We start from the raw sequence: 15,179 nt of genomic DNA, 5'->3' as shown, positions 1-15,179 counted from the left end.
TTGCTTGTGCTACAGAGATGTTCATAATAGTGAAAGACAGGCTGTGTGCACTTAGATGATGAGTCGTGTGTTGAAGCAGTCTGTTGAAGTTTAGGCCTTTGGTAAGTACTGAACTGGATATCACAATATGTCAAACTTGTATACTGTATCATTTTCTCCTCCATTTATTTTGCCCCATCCTGTGCAGAAAGCACTTAATCATTTTTGGTATGGCCCTAACATAACATGACTCTTTGAAAGAGCTTTGTGCTTTCCCCTCCTCCAGGAAGTTCTTTACTCAGTGAAATTAAATGGTGATTTCACTTCTGGCCGAATGTTGGAGTTAAAATCCGTCTGTGGGAGAACTTAACATAGGAAGGTGGGTTGTGCTCTCTTGCTACTTCAGAATCTTCCTGGTGATAGAGATTAATTACAGTGAAAATACAAAATATCAGAACTTGTGGGATGGAGTGAAGGCAATACTTAGAGAAAAATTTATAGCTGTAAACCTCTACCTTAAAATAATGAGAAAGATCTCAAATCAATAACCTAACTGTTCACCTACCAGGAGGAAGGAAACATTGTAAGAGAGGTGAAGTATGCCTTTGATGGGCTAACCAGTAGGCTGAACTAAGCTAAGGAGAGAATCATGAGTGAGAAGAATAGTTAATAGAAAGTTTCAAAACTTAAATGCAAAAGACAAAAGAATTAAAACAGCAGAAGGGAATAGTCCCAAGAACCATGGGACAGTTTTGAAGGGTGTAATATATGCTCAATGGAAACACCAGAAAGAGAAGAAAGAGAAAAAGAAAAATAAACATTTTAAGGTAATGCTTCGAATTGATTGACAATTTTCCAGGTTTAGTGATACTGTATTAGTTTGTTGGGTCTACCATAACAAAGTACTACAGGACAGAAACATGCAGAAGAATAAAACTTGACCACTTTATTATACCATATACAAAAATAAATTCAAAATAGATGAAAGACCTAAATGTGAGGCAAGAAATCATCAAAATCCTAGAGGAGAAAACAGGCAACAACCTCTTTGACCTCAGCCAGAGAAAATTCTTACTAGTCATGACACAAGAGGCAAGAGAAACAAAAGTAAACATGAACTATTGGGACTTCATCAAGATAAAATCTGCACAGCAAAGAAAACAATCAACACAACTAAAAGGCAACCTTCAGAATGGGAGAAGATATTTGCAAATGATATATCGGATAAAGGGTTAGTATCCAAAATATAGAAAGATCTTATAAAATTCCACACCCAGAAAACAAATAATGCAGTGAAGAAATGGGCAGAAGACATTAGTATATATTTTTTTTTCCCCAAGAAGACATCCAGATGGCTAACAGACATGAAAAGATGCTCAACATTACTCATCATCAGGGAAGTATAAATCAAAGTCACGATGAGATACCACCTCACACCTATCAGAATGGCTAAAATTAGCAACTCGGGAAACAACCGATTTTGGTGAGGATGTGGAAAAAGGGAACTCTCTTGCACTGTTGGTGGGAATGCAGACTTGTCAGAAACTGTGGAAAACAGTATGGAGGTGCCTCAAAAAGTGAAAAATTGAACTACCCCATGATCCAGCAATTATACTACTAGGCATTTACCCAAAGGATACAAAAATGCTTATTCGAAGGGGTACACGCACCTGGATGTTTATTGCAGTATTATCAACAATAGCCAAACTATGTAAAGAGCCCAAATGTCCATCAGCTGATGAATGGATAAAGAAGATGTGGTGTATATATACATTGAAATACTACTCAGCCATCAAAAACAATGAAATCTCGCCATTTGCAATGGCATGGATGGAGCTAGAATGTATTATGCTAAACGAAATGTCAGAGAAAGACAAATATGATTTCATTCATATGTGGAATTTAAGAAACAAAAGAGATGAACATATGGGAAAGGGGGAAAAAGAGGAGAGAGGGAAACAAACCGTAAGATATTCTTAATGATAGACTTTGATCCAGGCGAACAGCTTTATTATTCATGATGAGAACTTCCTGAAAGAACCCATTGACTCTTCAATGGAAGACACCCAGTTTGTATGCTAAGATTCTGAGGATCCTTCCGCTTGATGTTCCCTGGATCCCTCCCTTGATGTTCCTGGATCCCAGGAAGGGATTAGGGATCCAGTCCTAACCGAAGCCTCGTTTACCTGGATGTCTGATTCTCAGTGAAGTCTGACCTCACCGCCCCTTGGAGGCGCCTTTGAAGCTCTGGGGCAGCCTTCTCCAAGCAGGACACTTGGATCTCCCCACCCGCAGGTGGTGGTGGGACATCTGCGGGTCTGATCCTGACGCTCGCATGCATTTCAGGGGTGACCAAGCTTGTTTCAAATTTCGAAGTTTCTAGTAGATCAATATTACTTTTTAAATCATAAAACCGCGTGGATAAACGTTACTAATCACTGAAGTGCCCCCTAATGAAAATAAGTCAGAACATGGAGGCTGAGTTCCAGGAGCCATCAGAGAACAGAGATGCACCCGGAGAGCAGTGGCAAAATTGATTCCATAAATGTTCCGAAGGCAAAAAGCACACGAGGTGGGGAGGCAGTTAGGAATCACTGGATGGAGTCATTTCAAGGGCCTGGCCCTGCCCTCTGTTTCCCCAATTTCCTCCCCTTGTCGGTTGTGTGGGGTTTTCTCTGAAACAAAGCTGCTGTTCCTGGCTGGATGGCTGTGTGTCATGCAAACCCCAGCCTGCCAGTGGAGGTACCACCATCAGAGGCCCAGCTGGCGCAGGGCTGCAGGATCCTTCCCACCCCCACCCTTCCAGGCACCAAGTCACAGACCCTCGCTGAAGTGAAACCTACCTTGAGCATCTTATCAGCCTTCTGAGGTATCACCACTGATTTATCTGTCAGCATAGCAACTTGAAAGTTCTAGAAGAGCCAGCCTTGTGGTATCTCCCCATGCAAAGGCTCCATCTCCCAAATAGAGGTGCCTTACACTAACTATGCAGGCTACGGCTTGAAGGACCTGGGGATGCCACCAGCTGGCCGTGGCACCAGGGACGAGTTCCCTGGCCAGTCGGGCCACCCAGTGATGAAGATTAGACAGTGTCCCTTATGTCATGAGCAAGGAAAGGGACTGGCTGTGGCCGGCTGTCTTAGGATTCAGCATTGCCACACTGGACTGCTGGGCATGGAGCATCGTGTACGCAACATGAAGGTGACCCACCCCACCCTCACACGCTGCATGGGGGTGGGACAGCCTCGGTGGTGCAGAGCAGCTCTTCTCTGATATCAGCTTTGCTAACAGCCCTCCGGGTATGTTCACGCCCATGGTAGGTGGTTGTGAAGATGATGTGAACATGCCCACGCTCACAGCAGGCTTGTGTGCCAAACAAAATTCCGGGGTCAGAATTTGAATTATAAGTGCCTACCTATGCCACTAGCATTGTGACAAGTCAACCTGTGCCTTCTCAGTTCTTCCCCCAGCCCACTAAGATGGGCCATCACATTCTCCTCCCATGGACAGCGGGATCCTGCCAGGAGCCCAGGCTCAGCCTGGACCTCCTCACCCATCCCCCGTGTTATCACCATGACACGGAGCTCACGGAGCTCACGGAGCTCACGGAGCTCAGACAGGTGGGTGTTATCCTGCCCATTTTACAGACTGCAGATCTGAGTCTCAGGGTATTAGATCCTCCTTATTGGCAAGAAATAAAGTCTGGGACGATCCCAGGTCACCCCCTTTGCCAAAGACCATGACCAGAGACAGCAGACAGAAATCAGATCTCTGGGGATGTCCCACAGAGCACAGAGAAGAGCCACGCCAGCTTGCAGATGCCAGTGCTAGGGGCACAGTCTCATTGGCCAAATGTCTCCCCACCCCCACTGGGAGCCCAGCCCTCTACCTGCTTCTGGAGGCCAGGAGAGGCGGTTACCTCTGGGGCTGGGGAGTAACTGGACAGTGATCTGGCCGGTCGTCCAAACTAGTATGTGGAGACAGAATAATCACCCCAATAGGCATCTCTGGGGAGGACCTGCCGACCAGAGCTGGGGTGCACTTTGGATTTGGGGTGTGGGGGTGTAAGAGCTTCCTCTCTTGAGCTCTCCTACTTATAGTGGGCAGTTGGTAGTGATGGACAAAAGGGCACCAGCCTCCCCTTCATCTGGTCCTTAGGCTCTGTCATGTCCCTCCCACACAGAGCAGCACTGACCCGTGTCACAATAGGACCTTGCAGATGTGACTGTGCAGGTCACACACATCATCATAAAAGACATCATCCTGCCAGGCTGTCTCTGGGGGAAGCCAGCCATCACGCCCTGCGGATGCCCAAGCAGGCCTGCGAAGAGCCTCATATGGAGAGGAACCAGCTGTGGAGGGAGCCACCTGGGAAGAGAGTCCTCTGGCCCTTCAGATGAGACCACAGCCCAAACCACCCAGCCAACTTCTCCCAATTTGCAGACCCCCAGAAACACATGTTGATCATTGTATAACTGTAAGTCTCGGAGTACCTGGTTGCATAGGAGGAGGCAGCTAGTGGTTCTTCTCCCTGATGATGAGAAGGGACAATCTGTATTGTCACCTACATGCACACACACACGCATGCAGAGGTTTTAAATGGGACTGTATGATGCCATGCATGTCATTTAAGCTAACACCAGCTGCTATCTTAAATAAATCCTAAAATCTGCACAGCTAAACAAGAGGGAGGACATCGTGGAGGACACAATATGCCTGGTGGTTCTCCTCTAAGCAGGGATTCACTCGAGACCCCTGTCCTGCTGGCTCTCCAATTCACTTGGCCGGTGGGGACAGAGACCACGGGAGGGTCACACATACTTCTTGACCCTCCAGACCAGAAATGACACTTGCTGGACCCAGTCACATGCCACTGGCGAGAGGTGATTGCTGAGGACTGAGGTCCAGCTTTGGAGCCCCTGCTTGGCAACAGCAAGGTTCCATAGAATCTGTGTGGTCAGCTACCCATCTCTACTGTGTTCCTATTCTCTTGCTTCTGAAAATTAGAACCTATGCTATGGGCATTGTGGCAGACAGACCTCAAGGTGTGACTGGATCCCTGCCTCCTGATATCCATGGGAACACAACAGAGGTGATACACATATGTGATTATGTCCCATGAGAGTGTCACAGCGTCTCCAGCAGACACATTCCCCCAGTTGGCCTGAGGAAGCCTGTGGCCATGTCGAGGAAGTCTGACTCACACAGGAACTGAGCAGCCAACAGGCCTGAGTGAGGAGGTAGGTCCTGCCTCGTGGGGGCCTCAATGGGCAGCCCAAGCTCACACCTTCCTCTCAGGGGACCCAGCTAAGCCTCACCTGGACTCCTGCCTACGGACACGATGAGATAGTAAATGTGCCTTGTTTCAAGATGCCTAGTCTGCCGTAATGTTGTTTATGCCAGGATCATGGAAGCCAGCGTCTGCCCATGTCTGGCCATATTTACATCCTTCTCTACGAAAGCCACGTGTGCCCCTGTGAAGAGGTGCCACATCATGTATTGGTCCCTGTGGGCCACATGGAGACGGTCGCTGTGATTTCTCTGTCGCTCACAGCAGCCGAGCACATTCTATGAGGATCCTTGCAGGCGTTTGCAGGGATGACTCAACACAGGCTCAGTCACAGGCCTGCACCTGCACAATTCAGGTAGACAAACTGCCACACTGCCTCCCCAAAGGGGCATCATGATGGGTAAAGTGTCAACAGTGGAGATGCCAAGAAGAACAGAAAGAGGATTTCACTGCCTTCGCTCTGATCTGGATCTGTACTCTCTAATTGACTCATTCTTTTTTTTCCCAGCCAGCTGTGAAATCCAGCAAGAGACCCCGCAGGCAAAGCATCCCCTGCTGGATCCCACACCACACTCTCAAGCAGCAAGGACTGCCCTGAGCCAGCAAGACCTCTCCTGGGACTGACCCCAGGACAAGGATGGGCCTGAACTCAGTGCCCCCCCTACACGCACCCACTGGCCTCCACTCCCCCCTGCACGCACCACCAGCCTCACTGCCTCCTTACATGCACCCCCTGCCCCCCTGCACGCACCCACCTGACCCCTGCATGCGACCCTCCCTGCAAGCACCTGTGGACCCCCGAGCACACACCCACATGCTCCTGCATGCACCTCCCCCAGCACGCACCCACCTACCCCCTGCATGCACCTTTGTGGCCCCATGTATGCACCCACCTGCCCCCCTGCCTACCTTCACGCATCCACCTGGACTCCTGCATACACCCGCCTGCCCCCCCTGGATGCAGTCACCCACCTTCACTCCCCCTGCACACACTCATCTGCCCCTCTGTATGCACCCATCTGCCCTCCTGCCCCTTCCACTCACCCACCTGTCCCCCTGCATGCATTCACTTGCCTTCGTTCCCTCTGCAGGCACCCACCTACACCCTTGCATGGACCCACTTGTCCCCTGCTCACACCCACCTGCTTCTCTGCAAATACCCATCTGCCACCGCACACACCCACCTGGCCCCCTGCATGCACCCACCTTCCTCCGACCTTGCTGCACACACCCGCCTGTCCCAATACACCCATCCACCTGCCCTCTGCATGTACCCGCAAGCACCCCTGCAATCACCACATGCCCCTGCTCCCTTGCACACACCCACCTGCCCCATTGCACTCACCCAACAGTCCTCCTGCAGGTACCCAACTGCCTTCATTCCCCCTGAAGGCACCCACCTTCCCCCTGCATGCAACCACCTGCCTCCCCTGGCCTTCTGTAAACACCCCTCCGCAAGCACACAACCGCTCCTGCACATATCCACCAGCCTCAATACACCCACCCACGCGCCCCCTGCATGCACTCAGGAGCCCCACTGCAATCACCTACCTGTCCCCTGCCCCAGTGCACGTACTCACTCACTCCCTTGCATGCACCCACCTGCCCCCCTGTACTCATCAACCTGCTTCCCGGCATGCACCCACAAGCCTCCCCTGCCCCACTGCACACACGCACCTGCCCCCCTACATACACCCACCTGGCCCCCTGTATGCACCCACCTACCCCGCTGGCCTCTGCACCACTCACCCTCCCCCTGCCTATCTTCATGCACCCACCTGCCCACCTGCAGCTACCCTCCTGACCCTCTGCATGCACCACCTGTCCCCCTGCATGCACTCACCCACCTTAACTTTCTGTGCACTCACCCACCTGCCCCCCTTGCATGCTCTCACCTGTCTCCCTGACCCCTGCACCCACATGCCTGCCCCTTTGCATGAATCTACCTGCCCCCCTGCATGCACCCATGAGCTCCTTGCGCGCAGCCACCTGCCCCACTATACCTACCCACTGTCACTCCTCCCTTCACGCAGCCACCTGCCCCCCTGCCCCTGGCAAGCACCCATGGGCACCCTTGACACACCTACATGCACCTCTCCATGCACCCACAGACCTTCACTCTCCCTGCACATACCCACTGGCCCCCCTGCACGCACCCTCCTGCCTCCGTACATGCACCCACTGGCCCCCTGCCCACACTCAGTTGCCCTCCTGCATGCACCCATCTGCCCCTCAGCATGCACTCACCCTCTTTCAACACCCCTGCACACACCCAGGGGCCTCTGTCCCACATCTTCCTCTGGGACCCCCTTGCCCTGGTTACAGGGTACTGCAGTTGGAGGGAAGAGACGAGGCTGAGCACTCCTGGGGAGACCAGGTGCACCTGCAGAAAAATTCCGGGGTGCCACTTCCCAGGGAGGATGAAGGGGAGCCCAGGCCTGCAGCAGGTGCAGCTGAGCCCCTGATGCCCTGAGAGGCTGCACGACAAGACTGGAGCCAGGGAAGCTCTCATCCAAGTTGGAACATGAAGAGGAAAGTTTCCCTTGGGATCTTTCTGGATTCAGATCCTACGTAGCTGGAAGTTTATCTCAGGGGAAAGCCCATAAGTGGAACTTTTGACTTATTGCCCTATAACATCCTCCCTGGAGGGAACGTCTGCATGGGTGGCAAGATGATTCTTCCACACGGCTGTGGATGGCTGTGGGCTTCCAGGCGGGTGCTGCTCTGCCCTCGGCAGTGTCCCTGCTCTGCTCTCACCCTGCATTCTCCTGGTGTCTGTGAAACAAGTAGAGAAATGGAAGAGAAAGTGAAACTTGGAAGAGGCTGCGTCCCCTTGCGTGCTCAGGGCTGTCAGACCTGACATGCACGCAATCTACTGTGAGTGTGGACAGAGGAAACACCCACAGACACTCAAAGGCCATTGGCATGAGTCATTACTAACAGCCACAGCGCCTGCAGTTTCAAGGCCTGGATCAGGTCCTCCCGAGACACACCAACAGACCAGAGGGTCTAATGGCCCCTCTGCCCATAAACATTCACAGCAGCTGGGAAGGTGCTGGTCCCACATGATGGACTGTGACAGCGTCTCTGTGACCCTTCTGCTCAGAGCAGCCGGGGCTGCAGGGACCCATTTCCAGCCTGGCCTCCCTGCCCTGCACAGCACCTTCTCTCCAGCATCTTCCCTGTTTCTGTGTGTCTCATCCCTTTCCGTCTGCCTTTCCGTCCCCTGTCCCTAACTTCCTGCGGAGTATTCCTACAAGCCAGCAGTTCAGGTTGGTGGAAAGTGGGTGGTCGGGAGAGGTTCGCCACACTCAATGAATTTCAGGACATTCTGGCTATTTCCTCCCAGGCTAAAAGACCACCCAGCTCCCCAGGTGCATCCTGGCTCTTTACTGGCAGTGAGGGCACTGTTGAAATCTTCATTATTCTAAAATAACAAGTGTTGGTGAGAATGTGGAGAAGAAGGAGCCCTCCCGAACTCTTGGTGGGAATGTAAACTGGTGCAGTCACTGTGGAGAACTGTAAGGAGGTTCCTCAAAAAGTTAAAAATAGAACCACCCGTAGATCCAGGAATTCCACTCCTGGGGATTTACCGAAGGGAAAGGAAATCACTGTCTGGAAGAGACCCCTGCACATCCACGTTCGTGGCAGCATTGTTCACAGTGGCCAAGTCAGGAAAACAGGTTAAGTGTCCAACCAATGAGTGACGTATATACAAAGGAATATTGCTCAGCTGTAAAAAAGAATGGGCAGATCTGGAGGATGTTATGCTGAGTGAAATAAGCCAGCCACACAAAGAAGAGCCTGTGTGGTCCCACTTACATGTGGTATCTGAAGAACAGGCAGAAGCCAAGCACAGAACGGCGTGGGGTGGGGATGTGTCAGTCACAGGGCACACCGTGGCGGTGACGCAGGAGGAAGCCTGGAGACCTGGTGCCCAGCATGGTGACCTGCCGACAGCCCCGGACTGAGTGTGTGTGATCTCAGGTGCTACGACCACACACAGACGGTAACCGAGCAGGGAGAAGGCGGGTCCAGAGCTTGGCTCCAGCCATCATGTCACTGGTACGCGTGACTCACATCACTGTGCTGAACACCCTAAATAGATGCCGTGCTTACTAAAATGTTTTAAGTTTTAAAAGTAAAATAAAACAACCAGCCTGTGTGGAGATTTTAGGGACACTGGTGCAAAGTCCAAACATCAGGCCCACGAGACTCTGTCTCCAGTGCTCATTTTGATACCTAAAATGTCCCGAACCAATGGTGACATTGCCTGCCCTCCAGGGACTCCAGGTAGACGGGTAGAGGTGGGTCAACAGAAGGGGCAGGGCCATCACCTCCTAGGACTGAAGCCCTCGTGAGCCTCTGTCTGCTAAGCTGGGGCCAATGGGAAGGAGTGGGCACCCCCATCCCATCCATCCAGGAGATCTCCCTGTGGTGGACCAGATGTGCTGCAGATTCTGCCTCAGCTGGTACGTCACTTGTGCTTGTCTTTACACTGGCCTCTTCATTGGGAGGTGGCTGAGGTGACCCTGTCTGGACCCCTGGTGCTTGGGGAAGCTTGGAATTTGAGACCCTTTCTGGGGAGAGCCTTGGGATATCCCAACATGTGCAGAGCCTGTGGCACCCCACTGAGGCCTGCCGGGGCCCGGGGGAAATCAGGGGGGACCCACTTGCCACACACAGAATTGTGCAGAAACAATACATGCCTGTTGCTTCCATCTGGGCATTTTGGTGTTTTGGATAAAGTGGTGGGTGACCCCGCAGAGTTCACTTCGGTGGTTTGAGCTCAGCTGCCCTCAGCAGCATGCATCCCTCTGGCTCTCTCGCCAGCCCTGCCCTCCCCAGCCAGAGAAGCTTCTAGATGCTGGTTGGGCAGACTGAGGGCAGAGGGCCAGATGATGGGTCTGCTCTCTTTGCTCCACCAGGCCCCTAGACCTCCAACAGCCCAAGTGATTCTCTGTACAGCTGCCTCAGTAGTCACCTGAGATGCAACGCAATGTCCCGGGTCAGCAGGGGCGGCCACCCTACTCCGAAGTGATCCAGTCTGGCCCCCCCACCCCTTGGCATGGCAGCCAAGATCCGGGCTGCAGAGGCTGGCAAATGGCCTCTGGATGACTTGAACACAGGTCAGGCTCTGTGTATCTCTATCTCCCCATATGATCCCTCTGCTGGGTACCCTCAGAATCCAGCTTGTCACATGGATACTACCCAAGCAAGTATCCCATGAGAGGCAGGCACAGCAGCAGGGCCTCCTCGATGAGAGCCTCAGGAGTCTCATGGGCCACAGATCCCTTCTGGGGAGCTCTGGGGCCCCAGAAGAGATCGACTGTCCCAAGCCCCACTCCCTCTTTAGGACACAGCTGCCTGGCCATATCCTCCCTTGCCTGCACGCAGACTCCATAATCCGCAGGACCAGGGGGCAGCTTCCCACCTCTCTCCCATCTGGAGCTGACACCCTCCAGCTCCCTTGCACCTGCCCTGTCTGCTGACAAATGATATTTACAGGGCAAAGGATGAAAAACACATCAGCCTGATTGGACAGGAATAAATGTGTCTGTGTGAAGTAATACCTACTCAGGCTGAGATTTGGTAAAGCTATTTCCAAACAGGAAGTATGGGCACATCCTGACCTTCTGTTTACATTCCCAGCACAAGGACTTTTAACCCTCATGCTTTCTGCTTCCTAGTTACAAAATAGCTACCAGCGCTCCAGGCATGACACCAACATCCTGCACTCGAAGGAAGGGAAGTCTTGGGGATCTCCAGATTTCTGTTTTTTTTTTTTTTAGTACCTGTGTGTACTGTAAGGAATTGGCTCACACACTTATAGAGGCTGGGAACCCCCTGACTGCAGCCGGCCCGCTGCAGACCCGGGAACTGGTGGTGTGTGTGGTGTGTGTGTATGTGGTGTGTGGGTATGTATGTGTGTGTGTACTATAAGGAATGGCTTGTGTGGCTGTGGAGGCTGGGAACCCCTGACCTGCAGCCAGTCCACTGCAGATGCAGGAGCTGGTGGTGGGGATCAGAACCCGAGCCAGGAGGCCGGAGACTGTGAGCACAGCAGGTGCACATTCTGGTCCAGGGGCAGAGAAGCCCGGGTACTGCTCAGCAGCCAGGTGGAGAGAGATTACTCCCCTTTCTGCTGTATTCAGGTCTGAGTGCACTGGATGAGGCCCACCCTCACTGGGGAGGGCAGATCAGGTGTGAACCTCACCCAGAAGCACCTCACAGATGCACCCAGAACTTGGTTTGGCACACAGCTTGGTGCCCGTGGTCCAGTCAAGCTGCCAGTGACATCAGCCCCTACAAGAGTCTCCCAACTCTCAGACTTCTGTGACACTGTCTTCAGCAGCCCTGTTTCCATAGGTGCCTCTGCTCTCGATTGCCCAGAGGACTCTTCAGGCCTGGGATCCTCACAGTTTCAAAAGCTTTGTTCAGGAATGTTCTGATGTGGTGCCCACGTCTTCAGTTCAATAAAAAAGCTTGGTCGCCCAGGGAATGTTTGTGGTGCTCTGCCCGGTCAGGGTGGGGTAGGCAGGATGGGGGACACATGCTGACTCAGGGCCCCCTCCATCTGCCAGGCCTGAGAAGATCGCACCCTCCCTGCAGCCTGCTCTTTGTGCCCCCCACTGGGCCTGGGAGCCTGCACAATGGGGGTAGGAGTAAGTGGGCCCCCCTAACTTCTCTGCTGGGTTTGCTGGCTGCTCCTGTCCTGGGGCTGCCTGGCCTCCCCAGCTCCTGCCAGCTGAAATTCCTGGGGAGACTATCACCAAGGCCCTCCAGCTTCTCAGTCCCCAGTGCTGACCCCACAGTAGCCCTTGTACTTCCAACATTGCAGGGCCTGTGGGAGACTTAATGACCAGTTTGTACAGGGCATTGAAGGCCAGATGCCATGTGATGTGGGTGCTGTGGTTACAGGAGTCCTGAAGGTAGTACTTATCATTTTAGCAAATTCCCTTTTCCACTTGGCTAAATTCTATTTTTTTCCTTTGGATAGAGGCCAGGTCAAGCACTAACCACATGGTGGTTGGTTAGCAGCATTTAAATTCCAGGCTAACTTACTCAGAGTTTTCATGGCCTCTTCCTACAAGACTTCTTTCTGAGCTAGTTGCTTGTGTAGGCAATGTACATTCATTTAACTGTTTAGAAATATCAAAATACTAGTTAGAAATCTGGATAGAACAATCAGAAAATCTGCCCCTCGTGTCCAGTCAAATCACATCTTCTATTGCCTACTGTCTTACGTTATTCAGGGTCCTGCTCGCCTCTCTTTTAATGTATGTAATTAGGTTTTTATTTCTCCAACAGGTGAATAATTGCATTGTTAGCAGGATATGTAGTTGTGGTCTGGCTTGTTATGCAGTTGTGGAGATGGCTCAACCCCGATTTGATGTGTGTTGGTCACACTACATCTCGATGCAGGAAGTGGGTCACGAGCAGCTTTACTGTTCAACGAGCCATGGCCTGGTCTTGCAGACATGTGTGCCAAAGCCCAAACGGGACCTGGGATTGCCCAGGCATCTCTACTGTGTGCTCATCAACCATAACTCAAGCTTGTGTCCTTCTCACCTTCCGAGGAGCAAGGGGATCAGTGGTCCCTGCAAATTACATCCTAGATCCTCACAGTTGCAAAGGGGTGACACTGGGGACCTGGCTTCCCGATGCAATACTTTCGGACCTCAAGCTGTCTCCTCATTGGCAACTTGGTACATTTGGTAAATAGGGCCCATATTTGCTAATCTAGTTGCATCGAAGTTAAATAAGATCAAATAAGGTCCTTTTCTATTACATTAGTTGACATCAAATCCAATGAGATATTTCTGAAAATATGAGTTGCTACCCCCACCACTGAATTTTCCAGAAAATGAGTTCTGACTCATAGAGCAGCAACTCAATGATTCGGCTTGTAGTTGAGACCCTCCTGTAAGCTCCCCTCCCATGGCTTGTGTCAGCTCTCCTGCTGCTGCCAAGCCCCAGGGTTGGCCACCTGTCCATGAACATTATACATGGTCTCAGCACAATCAGGTGGGCAGCTGGGATGGAGGCTGGAACCATGACCTGACAGCATCTGCTCCCGGATGTAACTTCTAAGGAGATCCAGTATGCTGAGCAGAGCCACCAGGTATGTGGTGCTGATGTAGAGAGATGTCCACGGTTGGAACAACCCCTGGAGAACACCCCACCCCCATCCCACCTCCTCCTGCCACCAGAAGATACTGAGAAATTCAATTACCAGATGACTGAGGGACATCAGCCCAGGGACTTGGAGGGCAGCAAGTTGTCCCCAGCTCTGACTGCCCCCACCGTGGGCCCATCCATGGTGGCATTAAGACATCTTTGGCCCCAAACACTGTTAGGAAAACACCTGAAAAAGCCAATCTAGCATTTACTTCCAAGGTTTCCAAGCCACATCTGAGGAAGTAAAGATCAACAACAATGCAAAGACAGCCTCTCAGCCCAGCCCAGCTCACCAGCCCTGAAGTCCAGGGATCCAGGGGTCCAGGGGTCCAGGGGTCCAGGGGCCTAGGGGTCCAGAGGGAAGTACTCATGGGGTTGGGGAAGACAGTCTCCTCAGCATTTCCCCCACCAGGGTGTCACTTTCTTGGCTTATCACTCTCCAGCTTGCAGATATCCAACAGAATATGTGGGCTTTCTGGAAACTTCAAGGCTGTACTGGGTGGTGGGGACACTCTAGGCCTGTGTTTTTCAGGAAAGATGCCCATGGTTAAGACCCCAGGCCTGAGTTCTCTGGGGATGGGCTGGTTGTAGGTATGTTCAGAGGTCACAGGCAATGCTCAGGGCTCTGTGGTCAGTGGTGGGCTTGGGATCAGTGGGCTCCCTGCAATGCCCCTCCTGCACAGAGTGGGGCTTTTCTGTCTCTGTAACCCCAGTGACTGGCTGGGACCTGTGCCACGATAGGCACCAGGGAGATGTTAAAAATAGAATATTAGAACTAGTCCAGTCCAGTACCCTGCTCCCCTCTCCACCCTCCAACCCCCATGCTGCTCTGGTATTCCCCTTGAGGCCTGCTTGGCACCATGTATCTGGAGAACCAGTGCCTGGGAAGGAGCTGTGCCCACCAGTGGTCAACAAGTATTCCTTGAATGCCTGATGTGTTAAGGAACTTGTCTGATCCCAGTGTGAAGGCTGAGGAGACAGTTGCTGGGGTGGAGGGGTCAGGGTGAGCAGGGAAGGGATTGAGTTCAGTCGCTGGAACCCCCCAAGACTCTGACACTTGGAGAGGCCCAGAGATGGTATTTGTGGGTAAGGTGTGCACCTTCCCTCCCAGCCCATTTTATCCTTCTCTGGCACACCTCTCAGAAGTCTTCATGAGAGTGCCCCCTTGTAGGTAACCTTTGATGTGTCTGATGACCAAAATGTCACCTGGAGCACATGCTTGGGCAAGGGGTTCCCTATCAGGATTTTGACCCTAAACCATGAGATACATATGCAAACTTGGAACACCCCTCTCCAGGACAGCATCCTCAGTCAGGACTCAGAGAAGGAGCCCATGGCATGCAGGCAGGTGCTTGGTCCTTGTGCCCTCAGAATAGGGCCTTTCCCATGTGCGAGGGAGGCACTTGGTGTGCTGTGTCCATCACTTCCCTGCTGTCTGGTCCTTTCTTCTCCCCACGGGGGCCCCTGCAGGATGAGGTCCTTGGGGTTCATCCCTTTCAATTTCCCTCGTCCTTCCTTCATTGAGGAAGGTTCTGAAGCACATTCTCTCATTCCCCTGTAAAGCCATTGTTTCAGAGTTGGAAACATCACCAGGAGACACTTGAGCCCAGTTTTGTCTTTGCTGGTACTTAATCAGGGATGCTTAGGAAGAAATCAGAACCACTGTAGATCCTGCCAATGTCTCAGATCCTGCCAATGTCCCCACTGGGAATGAATCCCATCAGGGCAC

At 52.1% G+C, this 15,179-nt stretch overlaps 1 protein-coding gene across 6 annotated transcripts; it reads left to right on the top strand.

The window, feature by feature from the left end:
* The first annotated feature begins 287 nt into the window (after positions 1-287).
* LOC122216682 (extensin-like) lies at positions 288-8,775 on the top strand. Of its 6 annotated transcripts, none has more exons than XR_006201042.1 (3): positions 3,452-3,599; positions 4,163-8,541; positions 8,619-8,775. XR_006201042.1 is itself a non-coding variant. In XM_042933810.1 (3 exons), the coding sequence occupies exon 3, from the start codon at positions 6,131-6,133 to the stop codon at positions 7,625-7,627; it is 1,497 nt and encodes a 498-aa protein (XP_042789744.1). In that variant the 5' UTR covers positions 3,452-3,599; positions 4,163-4,456; positions 5,778-6,130; the 3' UTR covers positions 7,628-8,775. The 6 variants fall into 6 exon arrangements, 4 of the variants coding, with proteins under 4 accessions (XP_042789741.1, XP_042789744.1, XP_042789743.1 ...); XR_006201041.1 differs by having other exon boundaries at positions 8,595-8,775; XM_042933810.1 differs by having other exon boundaries at positions 4,163-4,456; positions 5,778-8,775.
* Positions 8,776-15,179: the final 6,404 nt, after the last annotated feature.

Source organism: Panthera leo, chromosome A3 (assembly GCF_018350215.1).
Source record: "Panthera leo isolate Ple1 chromosome A3, P.leo_Ple1_pat1.1, whole genome shotgun sequence".
In the NCBI taxonomy this organism is placed as follows: Eukaryota; Metazoa; Chordata; class Mammalia; order Carnivora; family Felidae; genus Panthera; species Panthera leo.
This window is presented reverse-complemented; position numbering and strand designations above follow the sequence as displayed.